Below are 26,513 nucleotides of genomic sequence, written 5' to 3'. Positions count from 1 at the left end.
GTCCCTCCAGGGTCCCCCAAACACTTCTCAAGTGGCCAGCCCCACGCCAATGACTATGTACCACAGTCAAGGTCATATATACACCTGCAGGGGTTGCGCAGTGCACAACCCCAGCAGTGCCATGTACATACACAGAACACAAATGTACACAGCACATATTAATAATCCTGATTTGTAAGCCCCTGAAGTTCCAAAAATACATTCGGCTCCTCCGAGACTTGGAATTTTCTCATGAAAGACTGTCAAAATAATGCTGAGGTTTCCGTGTTAACCTGCAAAATCAGATTTAAAACTTAGTATACACCAGGGGTGCCTGGGTGGCTCAGTCATTAAGCGTCTGCCTTCTGCTCAGGTCATGATCCGAGGGTCCTGAGATCGAGCCCCGCATCGGGCTCCCTGCTCAGCAGAAAGCCTGCTTCTCCCTCTTCCTCTGCCCCTCCCCCTGCTTGTGTTCTCTCTCAAATAAATAAATAAAATCTTTAAAAATAAATAAATAAAACTTAGTATACACCAAATGCCACCAGTAGACCTTAGATGGTAACGTGCATTTCTTTCTACTGTTTTCCAGACATTTTCTATGAGGATGTTCCTTTTTATAATGAAATACTATCACAAATTTCATACACAATGAAAGTTCAGGGCTCTGGCCTGAGAGAAACTAGGATGTAAGGGACGGAAAACTAGCAGATTTCAGGATGCGGCTGGACCCCCTTCTTCTCTCGACACCCCCGCCTCCGCATCTGGGTTTATCTACAAGCGGATGAGAAGCGTTTATATATGTAAGGGAAGGATTATAATTTGCTACACACAAATGTATATCCCATCTGCCGTGTCCCAAGGCCCCTACTTTCATTTGACTCCGCATAATGCTGTTAGTAAACAAATCGGAGTTTGTTCTATTTATTAAGTTAATCAGTCGCTGTCCCCACAGGGTACCTAAGTGAATTACAAAGGAGAAAAATAGAGCAGCTAGACACTACCTCGAGCAGGCAGTTTCAATGGTTGCTGATAGGAGTACTGAAACATAACAAACGTGGGTTTTGTGGTATTCCTGCCAAAAAACGCGTAACCTATAATGGTCAGGGAACATCACACAAACTTAAATTGAGGGGCATTCTACAAAACAACGAAGTGGTCTGCAGTCTTCAAAAATGCTGTCATGAAAGACAAAGGCTGAAGAATCATTCAAGCCGAGAGCCCTTCAGGGGACACACAAGCAAAGAGCACTGTGTGTTCAGGGATTGGATTCTGCAACAGGAAAACACTTGTTTTCCTTTACTATGAAGCACCTACCAGGGGCACTTGGCAACATTTGGATACAGTGCTTAGTGCTGTATTAAGGTTACCCTCCTGACCTTGGTATTGTGTATACAGCAGTTAGGACTTGGAGAAATGTACACAGAAATATTCAAGGGTGGAAAAACATCACACCTGCAGCATATTGTCATATATCTCAGAAAAAAAAAATAGACTAAAGCAAATATGGTAAAATGTTTATATTCGTAGAATCTGAAGGTTGTATAGGAATTCTCTGAGTTGGGGCGCCTGGGTGGCTCAGTCGGTTAAGCCTCTGCCTTCGGCTCAGATCATGATCTCAGGGTCCTGGGATTGAGCCCCGTGTCGGGCTCCCTGCTGAGCCGGGAGCCTGCTTCTCCCTCTCCCACTCCTCCTGTTGGTGTGCTCTCTCTCAAATAAATAAAACCTTTTTTAAATTTTTAAGAAAAAATAGGAGCGGGCGCCTGGGTGGCTCAGATGGTTAAGCATCTGCCTTCTGCTCAGGTCATGATCCCAGGGTCCTGGGATCGAGCCCCACATCGGGCTCCTGGCTCAGCAGGGAGCCTGCTTCTCCCTCTGCCTCTCCCTGCTCATGCTCTCTCTCTCTCTCTCTCTGTGTGTGTGTCTCAAGTGAATAAATAAAATCTTTAAAAAAATTTTAAGAAAAAATAAATTCACAACTTTCAGAATGGAGGGAAATACACTTAACATTATCCTAACACTTTTTGGCACTTGGAATAGATGCTCCCAAATCAAAGACTGGTGCTCTCTGCATCATCCCTGAGGGTCCGGAAGGCCCCTGCCACACCTACTTGTAGAAATTTAAAATACTTTGAAGAGGCATAGATTTTATCATCCGAAAACCCAACGTAAAATGACACAAGCTGTGTTTAAACTGCTGCAAAGACGAAACCACAGGCAGGCTAGAAAAACAAAACAGCGGCCTCCCAACGGTTTTTCTTTAAAGGTGGCACGCCACCTTGTGCCAGGAGGCAAAAAAAGCCATCGAAAGAGGAAGGAAACGTCCCTGCCTTCAGGCAAAGCCCTCCAGGAGAAATAAGGACCCGCTTTTATTGAGCGCTTAACTGTTCCCGGGGCACAAAACTAGGCCCCGGCTCACGTTCATTCTCAGACAACACTTCCGGATAGGCAAACAGCCTTGGGGGCACAGAGCTAAGGGGCCATATTTAGGGACAAGTAAACCAACCTAAATATAAATGGTTCCCCAAGAACCCCAACTCCCAAACCAGAAATCTCTAGGAACAGTGCCACTGGAAATACTTCTCCCTCCTTTCTCCGTCCTCAACTCTCGGTGTCCTCTCAGGTTGCGCTCTCCGGTGGTGGGATGGGGCCCCCCCTCGGTGTGGAGTCCCCTTGGCCCTCTCCCTCCGCCTCTGCTCCTCCCCCTGCTCGCGCGCACATGCTCACGCTGGCTCTCTCAAATAAATAAAATCTCAAAAAAGAAAAAACTGTACAGGGAAAAAAAAATGTTTTAACCTGGTTCAGCGCAAGGATTCCCGAGCTTCTTTGACCACGACACCTGTTTTTCCCAAGGAACACCAGTGTTGTGGGGCGGTGTGGGGAAGGAGGCTGAGGGAGGAGCAGGGCCCAGCACTCAGGAGCAAAGGGCCCGACCTGTGACCCCAAGCAGAGGGCAGGTTACTTCACTTCCCCCGAGAGAGGGTCCTACGTCCAGGGGCGCCTGGGTGGCTCAGTTGGTTAAGTGACTGCCTTCGGCTCAGGTCATGATCCTGGAGTCCCGGGATCGAGTCCCGCCTCGGGCTCCCTGCTGTGCTTCTCCCTCTGACCCTCTTCCCTCTCGTGCTCTCATTCTCTGTCAAATAAATAAAATCTTAAAAAAAAAAAAAAATGCCCTACCTCCAAACCGACAGTAAAATGAGAACACGTAGGGCCCAGTGTTTGTTGGGGAAGGTCCCTGCAAAGATGCGGCTGCCAGTTGACCCGAGAGCCGGCCCCCGACTGGTCACCCTTCCCCCGTCCTCGGAATGTGGGTTCCCCTTGCCTTCCCCGCTCCCAGAGGCTGCCCTGAAGACACGGCCTGGAGATGCGGATGCGGTGCCGAGAACACAAGCGCGGTCCACGCGACTGAAGCCGGTTAGGGCCCCTTCATCCGCTTTGAACGTTTGGTGTTATGGCGGGTGCGGGGGTCCGTTCGTCTTGCTGCTGCCCGGGTGGAGCCTCGAGCCTCCTCTGCAAGGTCTCTTGCTCATTAAAGCCGCCACCTGGGGCGCCTGGGGATTTAGCTGGTTGGGCAGCCAGCCCTTGACTTTGGCTCAGGTCATGATCTCAGGGTGGTGGGATCGAGCCTCCGGTCGGGCTCTGCGCTGAGAGGGGAGTCGGGCTTGAGCGCCTCTCTCTCCCTCTGCCCCTCCCCCCGCTCGTGTGCTCCATCTCCCTCTCTCTCCCTAAAATGAAAAAAAAATTTTTTTTGTTTAAAACCCTGCCACCTAGCAGCCCGAAGTAGCCTCTTTCTTCGGTCTCTCCCTGCCCTCTGCTGAGTAGGGGGCCGGCGTGGGTGAGGCAGTCTAGATAGCAAAGAAGATATAACTTGAGTTCATTTTTAGTAAAATGGAACTATCATAAAGACTATTTTTAGGAAAACGGGAATGGGTTGTGAAAGCAAATATTGCCACAATTCCGTCAAGGGGAAGATCTACTCCAGGATTAAATAAGCATACCCTGATTTTCCTCCACCATTCTTCAGAAAAGCACTGAACCTCTCAGTTACTCCAGGCTATTCCTTTGTTTTCCATCAAAGAAATAAAAACAATCAACAAAGTAACTCAATACTTTCTACTTCAAGTAGCTTCTACTTGTTTTTCCTGTCTGAACAGATACAGTGAAGAGATTGTTCTAACCTATCTGCACACACAGTTAACCACAAAATGCAACTAATTGTTTAGAGAATAAAATTAACACCAGATGTTTCTCCCTCGGGATTTAATAGGCTGTTACTTGAGATCGTCTAAAAGTAGCCCCAAACTTTTATAAACTTTAAACAGAATCAAAATGAGAGTGTGAGGACAAGAGAGTGCAGGAAAAATTGGGATTGATTCGTAAGCCCGGCAGAGGCTATTCCATATGAAGTAATTAAATCTAAAGTGGAACAGTGAGGGGCGCCTGGGTGGCTCAGTCGGTTAAGCGTCTGCCTTCGGCTCAGGTCATGATCCCGGGGTCCTGGGATCGAGCCCCACATGGGGATCCCCACTCAGCAGGGAGCCTGCTTCTCCCTCTCCCGCTCCCCCTGCTTGTGTTCCCTCTCTCGCTGTGTCTCTGTCAAATAAATAAATCTTTAAAAAAAAATAAAATGGAACAATGAAGTGGACGTTATGATTGAAAGGCCTTCCATTGTGGAAAATGTCGAGAACCTGAGTTCAATGTCAAATACCTGGGTGGGGTTCTTGCTCAAGTAGCAAATGTTACATGGCTTGATAACATCAATCTTTCCCTCTTTAACCTTGCTACTCCACTATGTTGACACACATCAAAATTTATATAATGGAAAATTTTAGCCTTTTTCACAGTGGCAACACCACAAGGAATACAAGGATCTCAGAAACAGTGTAATGAAATAGAATGCTCTGGTAATACTGGTCTACGTACAAAACACCAAAAGACAGATTCAACAGCTCCTGAACCTGTGTAACAGGGAGACCTTTCTATTAAGGGAATCCCACATATTTTTAAGATTTTATTTATTTGAGAGAGAGAGAGAACGCATGAGCAGGGAGAAGCAGAGGGGGAAGGAGAGGGAGAAAGAATCTAAAGCCGATGCCACAGAGCGTGAAGCCTGACACGGGGCTCGATCCCAGGACCCTGAAATCATGACCTGAGCCAAAACCAAGAGTCAGATGCTTAACCGACTGCGCCACCCAGGCGCTCCCCCACAACGTATTTTTAAATGATTATGAAGGGCTCCATCTTTTCTTATAATATCGGTAGGGGTGGATACAAACATTATTCCCCCCATCCCTTTTTAAGTGAGTAAACAGGAAAATTAAGTGATTTGCTCACAGTTACAAAATAAATTCAAGGCAGAATCAAGGATGGAGAAAACAGCCACTACTTCAGTTGGTCTTCCGGCACGCCCTTCACTAGCCTTCATACCAGCATTTTACAAGTCTGAGTAGAATGTATTTCTCTTTATGTCACAAAGATAAACTGTTTCTGTGACCGGCTCCACTTGAATAACTGAAAATGAACAACAAGCCAATTTTTACGGTTCATTTTCTCCAACTGATTTCACAATATTAGGATGTGTGAGAAGTAATATTTATTGCAACACGTGACAAGAGAGTGGCCACCAGTAATTAGCCTTACAAGTTGTTGGAGGCAAGACAAAGTTTACTGACATTTGGAGAGAAAAACAACAACAAAGGAAGAAGTAATTAAACAAGAAGGTGTCTAGACAAAGGCACAGTGTTCCACAATCGCTTCATACTCTGTGCACAGTAAACCCTCTCAGGGAGCGGAGAGGGTAAAGCAAGATAAGGCTTGCACTAGAAGCTACATATTTATACCATTGCTATTATTCTGTCTTACAACAAAAGGTGCTATAAAATCCCTCTGGAGGAAAAAAAGTGCAACACAAAGCCTGTATAACAAAGGAAGGCAAAAGTAGCAACAAGGACCCAACCATCACTTTGACGTCTCCTCTCCTCTCGTCTCCTCTCGTCTCCTCTCGTCTCCTCTCGTCTCCTCTCGTAGGAATACACATGGTGCACAGTGTTTCAAACTCAGCAAAAGAAGGTTTCAACTGGAATTATGGACTTTCGGGTTAAAGATATATTTTGCAGGAAGAGTTCACCCAAAGTTTGAGAGCTAGTAGTGCAAAGAGCCACTTGCGGTTGGTAACTAAGTGGAGATAACGCCTAATTTTTCACTAGGTCATAATAATTCCCTTTGGGAAGAAGTGCTTTATCTTGAAACTAATTATTCCAGTTTTTGTTATATGGTTCATGCTTTTAAACTGCAGTTGTCTCAAACTTGTTTGATGCTGAATTTTGTAACATCAGATAATAACAGCCTGCCAAGATAATCCCATTAGACAGATTGTTGGAGCTGTTTTTACAAAAAGCATGTTGCTGAGCTGCCTCACAGCCTTTTCACATTAACCATATAAAACTGAGTGTACCTGATCACGTATTATCCCTTCTCAAAGTCATGTTACAGAAATTGTTTTTAAAAGAGGCTTTCAAACTAGTCCTTCAGGCATTTAAAAAATCTTCATATAAAAGTCCATTTCTTTAATACATAACAAACATTTTTCCTTTTAAAAAATCTCATTTTTAAGCCAAAATAAATTACAACTTGCTGAAATACCCTTGTTAATGGCTCAGTGCTTCTTTCAGATGCATGGAGCTATATATATATATATATATATTTTTTTTTTTTTTTTGCACATCTTCAGAAATTAAAGATACTAAAACTAAAGATACTAAAAACAAAATTCTAAAATGACATGAAGATACAACCCTGGCTCAGGGAATAGATCAAGCTTTAAGTCTTCAGGAATAAAAAACTGATACTCATCATCCCATCTATATAGTTTTATATATGTACATATTAACAATCTATTCAATGATTTTAAAAAAGGACAGACACTTCATAAAACTACTTCAAAACTCAGAGCATAAAAGTGTAAAGAAACAAAACAATGTACAATCTATCCCATTTGGCAATGTGTAAATTATGTTGAGAGAGAAAAACTTATCTACAAATATAACAAAACAAAAGGAAATGTGATCTAAGAAGTGCTCTCAGGTCCACAGCTCTTCAGTTCTTCCGAATTTGTAGATCAGAGTGCTAAAAGATATGAAAATAAATCATGAGGAAACAATGCATGGGAATGAGCAACAAAGAATTCATTTTCTAAATATGCTTTTGACAGGTACCTCCCTGGTTCCTTTGTACCAATTTCTAAACATAAAGACCTCAGTGGTGCTGGTCTGAATGTGCTTGTTTTGTAGAGCAATTTGTTGACCTTGATGGCTAAACTTGATTAAACATGCTTTCTTGAAGCCTGGAAAGTTATTAGATAGGAAACTTGTAAGGAATAGGGGAATTTCTCATAGTGACAGCATTAGGGCCCCTTTTAACTCTGGGTTTCTACAGCAACTGAAGAATCTTAAAACAGACCATGCTGTAATTCTTTGTACATTTTCCATGTAATTACTGTACCCGGAGGCCTGGCAAGGCCGCAGGCTCCTAGCAAAGTGCTAGGAATGTAGGAGTCAAAACAAGGCCAACGGTGCTCACGAATAGAGCTGAGAGCCTGAGGGAGACAAATTCCAAAAGCAAAAAAAAAAAAAAAAAATGCTGTCAAGGCAATGCACCTGGCGCCGAGGGAGTGAAATAGAAGGATCCGCTGAGTTTAGAGAGGTCAAGAAGGTCTTCCTGAGAAAGTGGCAGAACTGAGATCTAAAAGAAGAGTGGGAATGATTTCAGCGAAGTACGGCAGGGAAGGGGAGTGGGAGAGGAGCAGAGAGGTTGGGTACACTGGGACCAGAAACTGAGCTGCGGGCATGTTGGATGTGCTGGATTTGAAATGTCAGCCACCCAAGACACACGGTTCAGATGTGGAGACAGACGTCTGTGACTCCTCGGCATATATGCAGTAATCGAAGTCCTGAGCATAAAGGAGCTCACTTTAGAAGGAAAAGAGGCCCGGATTGGAGCCTTAAGAAACTTCAGAAGTGGGGGACCAGTGGGTGGGAGGGCCAGCTGCAAAGGAAGCAGAAGCAGAGTGGCTGCACCCCGGTACTGAGAGGAGGCGCCCAGCTGGCTGGTTAACTTGCCAGGCTCTGAGCAGAGCACACAGCTGATGTTGCAGCCAGTCCCCATGAGCGCAGGCCTTTCTATGTGCAAGGTTTCTGTTTGTCCAACTGTCAATTATGTGGTCTCATCTACCCCCACCAAGGGCTGAATCTGAATTTCAATTTGATCTCTAAACAGTGCCTGGAGCTCCTGGGTGGCTCAGTCAGGTAAGCATCTGCCTTTGGCCCAGGTCATGATCCCAGAGTCCTGGGATCGAGCCTCACACTGGGCTCCCTGCTCGGCAAGAAATCTGCTTCTCCCTCTCCCTCCACTGCTTCCCCTGCTTGTACTCTCTCTCTGTGTTAAATAAATAAAGAAATAAAAATCTTTTTTAAAAATAAATAAACAGTGCCTAAGATGTCTTCAGGAAAACTTAACTGTATTCCCCCAGAACGTTGTTGGTCACATGCCAAGAAACATGATCACAAGACAGCAGAAACTGTCAAACATCTTTCAAAGCCACAAGTGTCCAGGCCACGGCGCAGTAAGAGGGCTGAGCACAGCAGTCTCCCTAAACTGAGGGAATGGAGCTGAGAGTTCAGGGAGGCCCAAGGGGCTGGAATTTGGGAGGGAGAGTACAGACAGCTAGAGAGGGAGCACAGGAGATGCACAGGAGATGCGCAGGAGGCTCCCCTTGAGTCTTCTGCTGAGTACTGATCAGTAGATGAATGCGAAGCAACTACCCAGGGAAACGGAAGGAACCACTCCCAGAGCTGTCACAGGGCCGGGAAGACTTCACAGTCTCCCAAGTGGAGTGGGACACCTCAGAATACACGGCATGTGAAGGGCACTGCCTTAGTAAGGGGGCGCATCAGTCCTAGACTAGAGCTGCTCTAGTTCTGCCCTCCAAAGCTCACAAGCAAGACTCAAAAGGATCGAACTCTTCCCAAGTGACCTAAGTGCACCCAGAACAAAGCTCAAAAATGTTTAAAGGAATGTCAAAAAGTCCAGCCCCCCACCAGCTGCATGCAAAGAAGCAAATGGGAGGAAAGACACCGAAAATGAAGACAAAGTAGAAATAACAGGAAGAGCTCAGAACTGACACAATTCAAGGGACCCTGAAATGGTTATAAACATATGTCATATGCTCAAGAAGGTGGAGGAGAACATGAGCATGCTAAGAAATATGGAAAATCAAGCAAATGGAGATGAAACGCACATGTCTGAATTGACAGGTACATTGGATAGGAATGATTGCGGACACCGCAGAAGAGACTAGTGACCTTAAAGGATATAACAGTAGAAAGTATCCCAAATGATACACAGAGAGAAAATGAAAACAAAAACAAAAACAGAACAAAGCACTCGTGGGTGTGGGATGACTCAAGCAGACCGGGATACATGTAACTGGACTCCAGGGACAGTGGGATGGACAGAAAAAAAATCTTTGAAGAAGTAATGGCGAAAAGATTCCAAATTTGATGAAAACTAAACATACAGATCCAAGAAACTCAATGAACCCCCCAAAAGAATAAATATGCAGAAAATTACATCATAGCACATCATAATCAGATTAATATATGTGCTGCCAAAGGGAGCACCATAATCAGCTTGCTTAAAAACAGTGACAAAAACAAAGTTCTTCAAGGCTTATATTCTAATAATTTTGTGAGGTTGGGGGGGTATAAATTTATAAATGGATGCCTAAAATACTTATCTTTACGTTAAAAGACGTTCATTCTGAAAAGCATAGGATATGAGCTTAAAATATTTTTTTTTAAAGATTTTATTTATTTATTTGAGAGGGAGAGAATGAGAGAGAGAGCACAAGAGGGAAGAGGGTCAGAGGGAGAAGCAGACTTCCCGCTGAGCAGGGAGCCCGACGTGGGACTCGATCCCGGGACTCCAGGATCACGACCCAAGCCGAAGGCAGTCGCCCAACCAACTGAGCCACCCAGGTGCCCCGAGCTTAAAATATTTTTATTAGTAGGCTCCAATGTCGGGCTCAAACTCATGACCCTGAGATCAAGACTGGAGCTGAGATCAAGAGCCAAATGCTTGACTGAGCCACGTAGGCGCCCCACGAGCTTCATTTTAGGGTTTTTTTTTTTCAGAAGACTGCCCCTAAAAAATACTTCTAATATTTATTTTTATGTTTACTTTTAGTTTTCTTAAAAACGTAATCAAAAAATCCAATTTCCTAACCAGGTTTTGTATATGGCATGCATAATATGTATTAACTCTGATTTCTTTGTTTTTCTTTTTTTAATAAAGGTACCTGACACAGTGTTTTAACAGGCCATGGAAGTAGTCTGAGTTCAAGTCCCAACTCTGCAATGACTTGTCATTAAGTAGGCTCTGAGCCGTATTTCCTCACCTATAAAACGGGAACACCACCTGGTTGGTAAGTAGTCAGTATTTAAGACAATTACATGGGAATTGAAAAGGTGACATATACAAACCATCCAGCTGAGCTCTTAGCTCATAGCAGGACCCCAGTTAAATAGTTTATGTATGCCCTTATACAATAGTGGAATTTTCACCTTTTCAAAGAAGTTCTATACACTGTAACTAATTCAAGTGATTTATACATTCGATATGCTGCTCTTATAATGAAGTGACATTTCTGTAAATGTTTTAGGTGTGGTTAAGAAATTGGGCAACTGGCAGCAGCTCTCTGCCCACGGGTCCTGTCCCCGTGCCTTCATAAACCACCATTTTGCACCAAAAAAAAAAAAAATTAGGCAACTTACCTAAAAAATATAAGTGCATTTTGAAAAAACACAGCCAGTCCTGGATAAACATCAGTATCTGCACAAAGTGAAATGGATCAGAAGATTACACAAGGCAAACGGCAGTGACAAAGTATTTGCGCCACTCGTAATGACACGCTCTATATGTTATAAAATACGGCTATTATTCATTAATGCTAAGAAAGCTATAACGAAATTGAAGGAAGAAAATGTCAATCTCATTCTCCCAAAACAAAGGATTGTTCTCACTCTGGAAAAAAGACGGTGAACTTCATAGCTTTTCTTGTCTACAGTAATTGCTATGCTTGTAGCTGAGCCAGAACTGCTGAGGAAGCAGCAGCTCCTCCCCTTACTTTCCATGGTCCGTACAGCGCTCTCCCCTTTATCCACAGTTTCGCCTCCCGAGGTTTCACTTATCCGCCGTCAACCACCATGAAGAAGCAGACGATCGTCCTTCTGATGGATCATCATCAGGTCAACAGTAACCTAAGGCTACGTCACATGCCTACGTCACTCACCTCCCTCCATCTCATCACCCAGACGTGTTACCATCTCACATCATCACTGGAACAAGAAGGGTGAGTACAGTACAAGATATTTTGAACTCATTAGAGTATACTATTATAATTGTTCCATTTTATTATTAGTCATGTGGTTAATCTCTTCTTGTGCCTAATTTACAACTTAAACTTTATCACGGGTCCTTATGTATGGGGAAATCATAGTATAGCTAGGGTTCAGTACCATCCACGGTTTCAGACGCCTATGGGGGTCTTGGTACGTAACCCTCGCAGATAAGATGGGGGGGGAACTGCTGTATAGAAATATGAAATGTTAGAAAGGTACACATTAAATTCTTGATGATTTAATAGTCTGTACACTTATTTTCTTTCATGAATTCAGGAGTTTTATTGTGCAAATCTTACAGATACAGAAAGGATCATTTTAATTCTTCATCGTGTTTTTTCACTGAATCTCCCCTCAAAGAAAGTTACTATCTTCAAAGGAAGAGAAAAAAAAATTGGAAACTATTTAAATTTTTGTGGATTTTTAACTTTTATAAAACTATAACTGTCAATTAAAAATCCTAGACCTGATGAAAAAAAACCTTCCATTTTTTAGCTTTCGATATCATAGCGAACAATACAACAGCATGGTCAAGAGCTCCAAGTCTGAGACAGATCCCCGGATATGAATCCTAACTCTACCAAGTGACTAAATGTATGACCATGGGCAAATTATTTAACCTTATTATGCCCTTAGTTTCCTCATCGGTAAAATGGGCACTATAACAGCACCTACCCCACAGAGAGTGAGGAATGTATGACCACGTATAGTGCTTAGAACAGTACTTGGCCCATAAAGTGCTATATAAATGTTAGCTATTATTATTAGTAATAGGTCAAGAAAATCTGTACAGCAAAAGATCTGAAATATGTGTTAGAAATGCTCTCTGAAGTAAAAGCATATTCAGTTTATAAACAGAAAAGTATATATAATGAGTATTGCCGTAGGAATACAAAGATGAAATCCCTAATTGAGAAATTTCTCAATGTGTACTAGTTCTTTAAAAATTAAAATACAACCAATGAGTGCACAACATATACAAACGTTAATACTTCCCTACGCACCTTCCAGAAATGATAATTTATACCCATTTTCTTAAGAGAAACCAGAAAGTTTCACCTGTTGCTTGAAGTAACAAAGCAGACTTTCCAAGGAGATCAGTAATAGCACTTAAGAGTCAGGGATAGAGTGAGGTTAAGACACACTTCCCTATATGATTCCATTTATATGAAATAGGCAAATCTACAGACAGAAAGTAGCTTAGTGGCTGCCTCGGACTGCTAAAGAAAGGTAATGGGAAGTGACTGCTAATGGGTAAGGGGTTTCTTTTTGGGGTAATAAAATGTTCTAAAAGCAGATTGTGTGAGGTGCCTCGGTGGTTCAGTTGGTTAAGCGTCTGACTTCGGCTCAGAACATGATCTCAAGGTCCTGGGATCAAGCCCCATATAGGGCTCCATACTCAGCGGGGAGCCTGCTTGTCCCTCTGCCCCTCCCCCAACTCATACGCTCTCTCTCAAATAAAATCTTTAAAAAAATAAAATTGGATTGTGTGATGGTAGCATAACTCTAAATATACTAAAAACATTGAAATATACACTTTAAATGGAAATTACATCTCAATAAAGCTGTTTTTAAAAAAGCACTTTCAGGGGCGCCTGGGTGGCTCAGTCAGTTAAGCATCTGCCCTCGGCTCAGGTTATGATCCTGGAGTCCTGGGATCGAGTCCCGCACTGGGCTCCCTGCTCAGAGGGGAGCTTGCTTCTCCTCTCCCTCTGCCTGACCCTCCCCCTGCTTGTGCTCTCTCTGTCAAATAAATAAATAAAATCTTTAAAAAAAAAAAAAGCACTTTCCTTCACGAGCTTCATACTAGAACCGTGTACTCCGTTAGTATTTTTAATAACTAAAATAACACTTGATTTATTTTTAAGTAATCATTACACCCAATGTGGGGGTCTCAAACTCACAACCCTGAGGTCAAGAGTTGCACACCCTCCCGACTGAGCCAGCCAAGCACCCCTAAAATAACACATTTTAGATACACTTGATGAGCAGTATTATTTAAACAGTAGCCAACCACTTGTACGAACTTATTTTGTGCCAAGTGAAAAACAAGTTTCCGAAGATTGAACTAGGAACTGAAGGGGTCCTATAAGAGTATTAAAAGGTCAGCTGTGGGTAAGGACAAGGAGACATGACAGTTAAGCAGAGTGACAAAGAGATTCTGAGGGTAGAGGGGTCAGAAGATAAATAAGTGGTGTTACGTGTTATCTGAAATAGACTCCTGTCTTCGGAGTGAAGGGAGAGAAACGGGTTCTTCTGGGACTGGGTGCTGCCTCTCCACCCCACCCTGGAGGAAAGCTATGGTGCCTGGAGGAGCCGCTCAGAACAGAGCACTGAGAGCTCACGCCACTGAGTGGAGTGAGCATCAAGTTTCTACATGAAGGTTACACACACATGTTCAGTCTTACCCCTAAAAACCTCCCCTGCACCTATGCCTGAAAAATTCCAGGCTGGGTTGGAGAGAGGAGGTATCAGTGGAAAGATATCGGGGTTCACACCCGTGAGCAGAAACCCTTGAGGCAAAGTATGTTTTGGAATTCAAAAATTTGCACATTTAAGAATGGTTAACACAGGGCATAAATATTACAGAGCACCCCAGCTCTGTTTGGACCAGCATCCACAATCAAATACAACCAACATTCCAGCAAGAAAATACGCGAATACTTATTCAATGGAATAAAGACCATAAGGAGCCCCCTGTCAACTTCGGTCAGGTTTTGCTGCCAAGCTGATTATGAAAAACCTGACTTTCAGCACTTTGTGGATTTTAGAATTACGTATAAGGTACTGCAGATCTGTACAGGCTTCTCACTTTACCACCTACAACCCTCAGTAAACGGACCTCTGGTATAGAGCCTGGCTGTCCAGGGTAAGGAAGGATATCAGACACTCTAAGATGGCCAGTTACCTGGTCTTGTCGGTGGCTTAGATTCCACAACCAGGCTATTCCACTGCAATCAAGGACCCCACGGAGAAGTTTTATTAAACAACTTACGTATCTTCAAGCTAAGTGAATAGTTACACTAAATTTTACTCCAAGTGGAGTTGACGGACTAAGCTAAATGTGAAAGACATATCTGAGTCTCTATGAAATAAAAGAGGATAAATACTTACTTTGGGTAACATATGCACCAAAAAGAATCCACATGGAAGCAATAAGTGACCCAAACATCAACATGAAACCAATGAAGAGCCAAACTCGAGCACCTGCATGAAGAATAGGCTTTACGATTTCGCTCATTTTTGCAGCTGTCCAAAGAATGCATTAACATTGGAAACACTATTAACCTAATACATGGTATGCAGCATATCAAAGACAGTCACATATTTGCATACACCTGCTATAACAATGAACTGAATGAAGATTTAAAAAATGAACAATTAAAGGGGTTAAGCCATACTTGGGAAGAGAAAAAAGGAGAATCACCTTTCTGTGGGCTAGAGAAACTAATACCCTGGCAAACTAGGCTAGGGGAGCTTCTAAGTAATTCCATGACTAAATTGAGTAATTGATTAATTAAGTCCTAAAGTCATCATTAGCTTTGCAGGAGGAGTAACCTGGACTCCAAGAGCCATTGATTTTAAATAATAACATTTTACTTATAGACTATAGTAAAACATGACTAAAGTAGTACTTCTGGCGGTAACTTTAACTTCGTTAAGGACTTAAATAACACCAAAACTTTTTTTCAAAGTTAATAAAAAAAATTTTATGTAATCCTAACTAGTCCTATATAAAAGGACTTTTTTCTCCTGCTGACAAATCCCTCTCTGCCAGTGCACTTAAAACTCAAAGTGCCTTTACCTGTTCTTCCCAAACAGCCGCTTTCATAGCTGTCCCCCCTCACCTGAGCGTTGGACACAGCATTTATCCTGGAACAACACAAAATCATCTCATAAGCTCACATGCTGCTAAACCAGTCGCAGATATTTACATATCATTTAAAGAGAAACATTTCCGAATTAAAGTCAGTCTGAAAAACAAACTGAGGGTTCTAGAGGGGAGTGGGATGGGAGGATGGGTTAGCCTGGTGATGGGTATTAAAGAGGGCACGTTCTGCACGGAGCACTGGGTGTTATACACAAATAATCATGGAACACAACATCAAAAACTAACGATGTAATGTATGGTGATTAACGTAACATAATAAGAAAAAGATTTAAAAAAAGTCAGTCTGAATAACTGAACATATCTTTTAACTTAACGGATATCCTAGTGGATAGAAACGTTACTCTCTACCTAAACACCCAGAAAACATACTTAATTTTAAGAAAATTACTATCACTTGTCTCCAGAGATTATGAAAGAGGGGCCAATTTTCTGATTTCTTTGCCTATTTTATATTTATACACAAATGACTCAGGGTGAGTCATATTTTAAGGTTCTCATTATAATCAAGAGTTAAGTTCCTCTCTGTGTTAAAAGTCAAGTGATTTTCTCTGATCCATTTCTCAAAGTCACACATTTGATCTCTATATAATAAACAGGCTCACTTTACTCAGCCTCTCTTGCCATTTTTGTTAGAGCAAGATGCGTTTACAGTAGAAATGTAGCCTCTTCTCAGCATCCTTAATGGATGTAAGTAGTTCCATCTTCTACAATTTAACTTTTTTTGAAATATCTTATTTATTTTTAGAGAGAGAGAGAGAGAGAGAATGCACAAGCAGGGTGGGGAGGGGCAGGGGGAAAGGAAAGAGAACCTTAAGCAGGCTCTGTGTCCACCGTGGAGCCCAACAGGGGGCTCAATTTCATGACTCTGAGATCATGACCCGAGCCAAAATCAAGAGTCAGACATTTAACAGACTAAGCCACCCAGGTGCCCACACAATTTAACTTTTATAACTCTTAACAGCATAAGGAAATTACATAATCTTAATATTTTAACATAGTCCTTAAAATAAAAGATAATCCACAGAAAGTTTCCAAACTCTTTCATGAAATGAGATTTAACAGATAAACCCAAAAATGATTTAATAAAAAAGAAGAGTCATAGCCAATCTCATTAGAGGCCAATCCTGCCCTCCCCCCAGCTACTAGCAAACACATTCAAACAACACATTAAAAAAAAAAATTATACTCCATGCTAAAAGTTCTGTGTTACAATACTCAGGGAATGATTCACTACTAAAAAGAAATCTAGAAATGTAACATATTTCATTAAATCTAAGATGCCACTGATTTTTTAAGATGCATGAATATTTTTTTTACCAAGAAAGAAAAAAATATCAATTGGGGAGGCGCCTGGGTGGTTCAGTCGGTTGAGCATCCAACTCTGTCTCAAGCAGATTCCCAGCTGAGCACAGAGCCCAAAGCAGGGCCTGATCTCACAACCCTGAGATCATGACCTGAGCCGAAATCAAGAGTTGCATGCTTAACCGACTGAGCCACCCAGACGTCCCTCTCTCAAATTAAAAAAAAAAAAAAAAGTTCTCTCCCTCCCTCTCCCTCTTAAAAAAAAAAATTATATATATATAAAATCAATTGTAATTATAAGGTAATACTGACTATAACAAGCACCCACATTGAGGCACCTGGGTGGCTCAGTTGGTTGAGCATCTGCCTTCAGCTCAGGTCATGATCCCAGTGTCCTGGGATCGAGCCCTGCGTCGGGCTCCCTGCTCAGCGGGGAGCCTGCTTCTCCCTTTCCCTCTCCCTCTGTTGCTCCCCCTGCTTGTGCTCTCTCTCTGTCAAATAAATAAAATCTTAAAAAAAAAAAAAGAGAATCACCCTCATATTCAGAGATATCGAAATACAAAAAATAATCTCGGGACTGATAAAATACAGTGACTGACCGGCTTAACAACAGTTTAAGAAGAAAAATCACATGATAATCTTTACAGATGCTAAAAAGATATGTGACTAAATTCAACACTCATTCTTGATTAAAAAAACTTAATATAATGGGGAAAAATATATATATATTTATCATGTTAAAGAAGAATCCATCAATTAAATTAAAAGGTTACTCTAAATAGCATTAAACTCTAAGGAAAACATGTTTTTTCGGAAAATGATCTTGAATTAAGAATCACCTTCATACTTACATGAAGAAAGCCAATGTGGAGAACACGCCACACGTGTGAAAGGCATGGTTCAACTGCTCTGGCTTAGGGTACACCACGGCGGCATCAATCATTATCCACCAACCTGTAAAAAACTGGCACAAGAGCCCAAGTCATTAAAATAACACTAACAACTGGCTAAGCATGAAGTTACTTGCTCTTTAATATTCCTATATTTCTACAGACCATATAAATGAAACATATTTCTAGTCTGAGTTCTGGATGTGGAAATAAAAAAAAATAAGAATCCCTTGTTTACTTACTCTTGATAGCATTTGAGGTGAACTTACCTAATCAAATCTGTGTAACATTCTGAAGTTCTGCTCTCAATGCAAGATAAAAAATCTGTTATCTAGAACGAATTATCTGCTTCTTTTGCCCACCATAATTACATGCACTGAAGCTCTCTCTTTTTTAAAAGATTTTATTTATTTGAGAGAGAGAGAGAGAGCGAGGGCCCGTGCCCAAGAGCATGGGGAGGGGCAAAGGGAGAGAGAATATCCCAAGCCAACTCCCGGCTGAGCACAGAGCCCAACGCTGGGTCTGATTTCATGACCCTGAGATCATGACCTGAGCCAAAATCAAGAGTTGAATGCTTAACCGACTGAGCCACTCAGGCGCCCCTGAACCTCTCTTAACTAACCTCCAGCTAACCAGCTCCTGATTACTTGATGTGTTTCATTCTCTCCAGAGAACATTCCTTCTTAATATGCCCAAGCTCTTCTGCATCCACAAATGAGTTGTATGCTTACCAAGGGTCAGCTGTCATGTCTCCAAAACTATTTAAGCCTGCCAAGGTTTTAATCGATTATGTAGTTTGATTAAATAGTGTGTAACTGACTGAACATGAGTTTGTAAAATGTCATGTTTCTCTATAAACTAAACTGAAAAGACTTCGAGAAACTGCTAAAGAATTTCAAGGACAAATTAAGTGCAGGTAAAAGGACCACAAAGAGTAAAAAAAAAAAAAAAAAAAAAAATAGAAGCTTCACAACTATCTTTAATTCCTGCTCTGGGTTATTTTTTTTTTTCCCTACTGGACTTCAAGTACAGAACTGTATACTGAAAGAGATACATTTTTAAAATGTAATCGATACTGAAATTTGCTTCAGAAACACAGTGATGGCAGGGAATGGATGATGGACCGCTAACGCAAGACGGGTCATGATTTGTTTTGAAGCTGGGTTGTATGAACGTGGGACGAGCAGGGCTCCTTACACCATTCTATTTTTGTTGACTGTATATGCGCAACATGTTTTACAATAAAAAGTTGAAAAAGAAAAAAATGTCCAGAAGAAGATGAAGCAAGAGTTTCCTCCACAGACTTCTTGGTTTCACTCCCCCTCAGAGCTGCCGCTGGGGATAGGGGGCTGGCATCCCTTCCCTGGAGCATTGCAGGGTTTCAGTTCTAACACAGCCTCGGGTCCCTACTGCTGTCTACACATCCTGAATCTTGCTGAGTCACAACACTATTGGTTATCAAATTCTGAGCCTCTGATGAGCTTACCGGACTCAGACATATTGTATCATTAGCTTAAAAATGCTACTGCTTATGATAATTGTATTATCACTTGAAATGAAGAAAAGATATTAAGCTTAACAAATTTACAAAGTCAAACGAACCCAGGGCCTACCATGTTTTGTTCAGTCATACCTAGAACTCTAATTGTTCATACAAGGTAACGGTGAAATAAACAGTTCTGAAAGGGTATTCATGGTCCAAAGGAATCGACATTAATTTTCAGGGCAAAGCATGAGGCAGCAAGGTCACCGACCAGGCTTTTTCCCTTACCAATATGCCTGCCACCACAGAAGCCACGGCATTTCTTCTCTCACTCCAGTCAATACATTCGCATTCTGGCCAACGGAAATTATCGAGGAAGCCTGCCATTTTCACCCCGTAAGCATGGATTTTTCATTAAACTCTGTATTCTACAAATAAAGACAAAAAATGATCACTCTGAGGAAATGGTTTTAAGAAGTGAAATATCTCTTCCTTTCTTAAGATCTTAAACAGAAATTTGCTTTCGGTCCAAACCTAGAGTTAAGGAGAAAAATTAAAATACTTCGATGAGTACCTATTGACAGGTATGTAGGACTCTGTTGGGACACAAGGGGGAGCTTACTATTTACCAAATGAGCCTGCTGCTTTTAAAACGTCTGCAAATTCCTTGACACTTCCACTTCACTGAGAAATCAATCCATGTCCCTCCCCTTGAATTCAGGCCAACAATAAAAACTGGCTGGGCAATAGTGGAGGAAGGGATGCTATGTAACTTCTGCCATACAACTTCTAGGACTAGATAGTAAAAGGCAATGCAGCTTGTAGCTGCTTCTCTGGAACACTGGTACCAGAGTTCTGGGTTGTCATGTAAGAAATCCAAGGTCACAATGCTGTGAGGAGACCATGTATAGGTGCTCTGGCCCACAGTTCCCAGCCAACAGCTAGCCTCCCCTGCCAGAGGTGAGTAGCCACTTCTAGGTGACTGGTGTGCCAGCTACCACACCCCATCTGGTACCCAGACTTCTGGCTTTACACAATGAATCCCCAGATATATGGAGCAGAGACACCATCCTAGCTGTCTGTGCCCTTTACCAATTCCTGACCCACAGTAAACCATAAGCATAATAAAAGGGCTGTTTTAAACTACTAAGTTTTGGAGTTATCAGGAATGCAGCACTCAATAACTAGAAGGAGAAAAATCATGTGCATAAAGAACTATAAGGGTACAACATGTGAGAATTTTCTAAAAAGGCACATTCAGATGAGGTGATCCAGGAACACCTTAAATTCCAAAACTATTTGAAAGCACTGAAGAGTGCTGAAAAGCCGGCAGAAACTGGAGGGAATTTACCCTTGAAAGAAAACACAATGAGTAAGACCCGCTTTCATACAGCTTTTTCCCCTGAAGAACCCCCTAGCCTCCCACTCCCAGCCCAGTTGAGTCTCTGTGGTGCATCGTGGCTAAAACTTGAGCAAAAATGCCAGTCTTTTTGGTGTGAGGTGTAAGAGGATGGAGTTCAGGATTAGAATAGCTGGGAACTGAGGAGGAAATCTTGGAAAGGGGTGAGTTACAGGAAGGAGCCCCAAACACCTTAATATAAACTCTCTTTAAATATCTGACTAACCCCCCAAACTCAACTCCCAAGAAACTCAGCAGGGGGAAAAAAATTAGCTGGAAGGCTAAAAGAACTAAGCAGAGTTCCCCTGTGCCCACTGCAAGATATTTTAGAGTTTGAGTTCCACCAAGTCAGAGATCAGTAAACACCTTGGCATTACTCTAATAAGGTGTAAAACCAAGTGTCTATAATTTCAAGGTGATCAGCCAGCATTTTATCCACCTGTTAGAACAAAAACTGACACCCTTCTGATGAAGATAACTGAATTGAGAGTGTCTATAATGTATCATCCACAATGTCTAATATGTAGTAAAAAATTATTAGACATTCACAGCAGGAACAATGTGATCTATTTTCAAGGACTAAAGAAAAAGAAGTCAATAGAAATAGACCCCAAAATGACTCAGATATTGAAATTAGCAGACAAGGACTTTAAAGCTACCAATATAAACCATTCAAAGACTTAAAGGAACATGGTCCAAATAACTAAACTGATGAAGGATCTCAGTGGACAATTTTTACTGTAAATTTTAAAACTGAAAACTATAATCTGAAATTTTAAATTAACTAAATGGGCTTAATAGGAGATTAGAGACAGGAGTAGAAAAGGGTAGTAAACTTGAAGAAAGATCAGAAGAAATTATCCAGTCTAAAGAACAGGGTTTTGTTTTTTTTTTTTAAGGGATATTTTTTCTAAGGAAAAAAAATGAACAGAGCCTTGGCAAACTAAGGATCACTAGTAACTGATCCAATATATGTTTAACTGGGTCCCAGAAAAAGACAGAAGGAGGAAAAAAATATTTGAAGAAATAATGGCCAATAATTTCCCAAGTTTGATGATAAATATTAATTTACAAATCCAGGAAGCTCAGCAAACTCCAAAGAGGTTAAACAGAGAAAATATCATATTGCTGAAAATCAGAAATAAAAGAAACACTTGACATAGTTTTAGGGGGAAAAAAATCAACTTATCACAATGACATTTCAACAGAGGCCAGGATAGTGAAAAGAATTTAAGTGCTTTTTTTTTTTTTAAGTAATCAATCCCAGTATCCAGTGAAAATATTCTTCAGAAGAGAGCATGATAGGGGCCCCTGGGTGGCTCAGCCAGTTAAGCATCCAACTCTTGTTTCAACTCAGGTCATGATCTCAGGGTCATGAGATCAGCCCGAGTTGGGCTCCAAGCTGAGCAGGGAGCCTGCTTAAGATTCTCTCCCTCTGCTCGCCACCCCCCCCCCCCACCTAGTGCATTCTCTCTCTTTCTCTCAAAATAAATAAATATTTTTTAAAAGGGAGCATGACAGCCATTCTACTACCTATCTACCCAAGAGAAATAAAAAGACACACGTATCTACCCAAGAGAAATAAAAAGACACACGTACACAAAAAGCCTGAACACAGATGTTGACAGCAGCATTAGTCATACTAGCCAAGAAGTACAGCAATCTAACATACATCAACTGATGAACGGATACATAAAATGTGGCATATCATACAATGGAATACAGATTCAGTGATAAAAGGGAATGAAGTACTGATACATGCCACAACAGAGGGGAACCTCAAACACATTATGCTAATCTTGTATGATTCCATTTATGTGAAATGTCCAGATGAGGCAAATCTATAGACAGAAAATAAATGTGTGGTTGCCTAGTGACAGTGGGGGAGAGTGGAATAGGGAGTCACTGCTAATGGGCACAAGGTTCTAAAATTACAGACCATCAAAGGGGAGGGGAAGAGACAGAGAGACCAAGAAATAGACCATTAACTACAGAGAACTGATGGTCACCAGAGGAGAGGTGGGTGGGGGGAAAGGTGAAATAAGTGATGAGGATTACAGAGGGCACTTGTCATGATGAGCACTGGATGTTGTATGGAAGTGTTGAATCACTAAATTGTACACCTGAAACTAACAGTACACTGTATGTTAACAAAAGAATATAAATAAAAACTTAAAAAAAGAAAATAAGACTGTGGTGATGATTGCACAACTCTAAATATACGAAGAAAACATTGAATTGTACACTTAAAATAGGTGAATGTTATCATATGTATATCTCAATAAAGCTTTTTTATAAAAATGAGGATAAAATAAAAATATTTTCAGGTAAACAAAACTGAGATAATTCATCACTAGATCTGCACTAAAAATAATGCTAAAGGAAATTCTTCAGGCTGAAGGGAAATGATGCCAGACGAATCTCAGATCTGCAGGGAGAAATGCAGAAAACCAGAAATGATCAATATGTGGGTAAACATAAAAGATGATCTTTTCTTCTTTTACTTAAAAGATAACTATGTAAAGCAAAAATTATAACTGTATGGCATGTCCACAAAGATGAACTTATTTCTAAACAGTATGTTAGTTATATCTTCAAATAATATGCTTCAATATGGATTGAGGTGAAATACCTCTAAATTTAAAGTAATGTGTCCAATTATTCTGAAAAATAAATACAATTTATTACAATAAATTATATATTATACTTTATTATAAATACAATATACTATAGAAGGTCCAAACACTGGAAACACAGGCTGGGAGACGATATTTGCAAAACAAATATCTGACAAAGGATTTGGATCTATAATATAGAAAGAACTAAACATTAGTAATAACAAGATAAAATATAGGCAATAAAAAGTATAAAAGACTTGGGCGCCTGGGTGGCTCAGTTGGTTAAGCGACTGCCTTCGGCTCAGATCATGATCCCGGGGTCCTGGATCGAGTTCCTCACTGGGCTCCCCTTGCTCTGTGGGGAGCCTGCTTCTCCCTCTGCCTCTGCCTGTCACTCTCCCTGCTTTTGTGCTTTCTCTCTCTCTAATAAATAAATAAAATCTTATTTTAAAAAAAAGGACAAAAGACTTGAGCAAACTTGAAATAGGCAAAAGACTAAAAAAGACAATGACAAGAAGCACATAAGGTATATTCAACATTATCAGTCATCAGGGAAGTGCAAATTAATGAAATATAACATCTCACATCCACTAGAACAGCTAAAATTTAAAAGATTGACAACTCTAAATGTGGGTGAGGTTGTAGAACAAGTGGAAATTTCATATATTTCTGGTGGCAGTTTCTTATAAAGTTAAAAATAAACCTCCCTATAACCCAGCAATTCCATTCCTAGGTATTTGCCAAGGGAAGTAAAAACATATCCACGCACAAAAAAGACTTAGAGAAGAAAGTTTTTAGCAGTTTTATTCATAATAGCCCCAAACCGAAATAATCTAAATGCTCATCAACAGATGGATGGATAAACAAGTTATGATCGAGGGGCGCCTGGGTGGCTCAGTTGGTTAAGCATCTGCCTTCAGCTCAGGTCATGATCCTGGGGCCCTGGGATCGAGCTCAGCAGGGAGCCTGCTTCTCCCTCTCCCTCTGCTCCACCCCCACCCCTGCTTGCGCTCTCTATCTCTTGCTCTCTCTCAAATAAATAAATAAAATCCTTAAAAACAAAAAATAAGTTATGATTGATTCATACAATGGAATACTGTTCTGCAACAAAAAAGCATGAACTGATAAATACAACCACACAGGGAAAAAAAAAAAGTAAGCCCTCAAAGACATGATTTAAGTGAAAGAAGGCAGACACAAAAGAGTATATACTGGGGGCACATGGGTGGCTCAGTTAAGCGTCTGCCTTCAGCCCAGGTCATGATTCCGGGGTCCTGGGATGGAGCCCCGCATCGGGCTCCCTGCTCAGAGGGAAGCCTGCTCCTCCCTCTCCCACTCCCCACTGCTTGTGTTGTGGTGTGTGTGTGTGTATGTGTCTGTCTCACTCTGTCAAAAAAAATAAAATCTTAAAAAAAAAGTATATGCTGTATAATTCCATTTAAATGCAGCTTAAGAAGAGTAAAATTGGTCGACAGTCCCAGAAATCAGAACAGTGTTTGCCTACAGGGGGTAAGGACTGACTACCAGGGAACTTCTGGTGGGGGCGGTGATGGAAATGTTCTATATCTTAATTGGGATAATGGTTGTACAGGTACATACATTTATCAAAAGTCACTGAAGTGTACACTTAAGACCTGTGTATTTTACAGTATGTAAATTTTACTCACAAAATGTTTTTAGAAGTTTATCATTCAGATATGCTTTAGCTACACTGAAGTCCTGCACATTTTATCACTATTCTACAGATATGATAATGAATTATCATCAAAGATTAAATATTAACTGGTTAATAGGGAAGGGAAGGTCACCATGAATTTAAGACAATGTCTGAAGTTAAAAGTCTTATTTCCAATTATAAAGTTCATTTCCCATATATTAACCTAATTATAAATAGTTCTAAAGCAGAAAATATATAGCTATTTGCATACAATGATTTCTGAAATGTCATGATCTCCTCCCTTCTGGGGCTTAAACTGGAGGGTCAGGGATGGAGTGAGGCAGAGAAACATCGAAGTAATACAAATAATTACTATGGAGGAAACGTGCAGGATCCTAACAGGGAATAAAGGGGAGACCTGTTTTAGAAAGGGTGATTGGGGGGCGCCTGGGTGGCTCAGATGGTTAAGCGTCTGCCTTCGGTTCGGGTCGTGATCCCGGGGTCCTGGAATCGAGCCCCACATCGGGCTCCTGGCTCCGCGGGGAGCCTGTTCTCCCTCTGCCTCTCCCCCTGCTCGTGCTCTCTCTATCTCTGTGTCTCGAATGAATAAATAAAAATCTTAAAAAAAAAAAAAGATGATTGGGGAAAGCCTCTATGAAGAGGTAACACTTGCTAAAATCTTAAAACATACTAAAATTTAAAAGCTGAGTAAAGTTAATTAGATTAAGAAGCAACAAAAGAGATCGAGGAGGGCAAGGGAAAATTATATACAAAGCCCCTAGGTCCCTTTGGTACCAGCAAGGAAGAATTACCTGGTACCAAAGAGATTCAGGACACAGTTAAGTTAGTGAAGCAGGTTGGCTGGGAGTAAGTTTGGAGAGCGACAGGTAAGGCTGGATCACAGATTAACCCTGACCTCGCGAGGGATCTGGGTTTCACAGCCCTAACAGGAAACCAGACGAAGAGCTTTAAGGTGAAAAGGAGCCAAGGCCACCAGGGGCCCAGTCGCTATGGTAAACATTTAGGAGAGGAAAGGGAGGGAGAAGGCTAGTCTATTAAGAACGAACCCTCTCGGGCGCCTGGGTCGGCTCAGTTGGTTAAGCGACTGCCTTCAGCTCAGGTCATGATCCTGGAGTCCCAGGATCGAGTCCTGCATCGGGCTCCCTGCTCGGCGAGGAGCCTGCTTCTCCCTCTGACCCTCTCCCCTCTCATGTACTCTCTCTCTCTCATTCTCACTCTCTCAAATAAAAAAATCTTTAAAAAAAAAAAGAACGAACCCTCTCAACTGGGAAGAATGCCTTTCACAGGAGCTTTATTGTTGACAGTCACCAAAAGATAAGCATATTTTATCATGACACAGTGTTGATGTAACATAAACTGACAATACTCCGAACACTGGCTCCCTGGCTTAAAGTGGAAACAAGTACACAATACTTAATATAACAAGCCTTTGGAAACTCAATGAAGGCAAAGACTACTCGGAGAAAACCTAAATGTTCAATTATAGAATAAACAGTTCAGCAAAATACTTTACTTAATGCAAACGTTAAAAAATCTATTTCTGAGGGCGCCTGGGTGGCTCAGTTGGTTAGGCGACTGCCTTCGGCTCAGGTCATGATCCTGGAGTCCCGGGGTCGAGTCCTGCATCGGGCTCCCTCCTCAGCGGGGAGTCTGCTTCTCCCTCTGACCCTCTTCCCTCTCATGCTCTCTCTCATGCTCTCTCTCTCAAATAAATAAATAAAATCTTAAAAAAAAAAATCTATTTCTGAAAAACATTTAATGGCACAAGTGAATGGTAATGGTTAATACTAAGTGAAAAAAGTAAGGTTATTAAAACTGT

At 41.4% G+C, this 26,513-nt stretch overlaps 1 protein-coding gene across 4 annotated transcripts in view; it reads right to left on the bottom strand.

Moving 5' to 3' along the window:
- Positions 1 to 5,554: 5,554 nt before the first annotated feature.
- Positions 5,555 to 26,513, bottom strand: part of TMEM50B (transmembrane protein 50B) — a 34,453-nt gene continuing 13,494 nt past the window's right edge. For all 4 annotated transcript variants that reach the window (XM_028115098.2, XM_088024032.1, XM_028115091.2 and 1 more), the window contains 6 exons: positions 19,288 to 19,427; positions 17,478 to 17,590; positions 15,238 to 15,305; positions 14,547 to 14,639; positions 10,806 to 10,863; positions 5,555 to 7,101 (listed from right to left, as the gene is read on the bottom strand). In XM_028115098.2, the coding sequence (XP_027970899.1) occupies positions 7,056 to 7,101; positions 10,806 to 10,863; positions 14,547 to 14,639; positions 15,238 to 15,305; positions 17,478 to 17,590; positions 19,288 to 19,386 (477 nt within the window). In that variant the 5' untranslated portion in view covers positions 19,387 to 19,427 and the 3' untranslated portion in view covers positions 5,555 to 7,055. The remainder of the gene's footprint in view (positions 7,102 to 10,805; positions 10,864 to 14,546; positions 14,640 to 15,237; positions 15,306 to 17,477; positions 17,591 to 19,287; positions 19,428 to 26,513) is intronic.

This window comes from Eumetopias jubatus, unplaced genomic scaffold (genome assembly GCF_037043125.1).
Source record: "Eumetopias jubatus isolate StellerSeaLion01/CBP00866 unplaced genomic scaffold, mEumJub1_p1.0 scaffold_1, whole genome shotgun sequence".
NCBI lineage: Eukaryota > Metazoa > Chordata > Mammalia > Carnivora > Otariidae > Eumetopias > Eumetopias jubatus.
The sequence above is the reverse complement of the archived record's forward strand: the minus strand, read 5'-3'. Positions and strand labels throughout refer to the sequence as shown.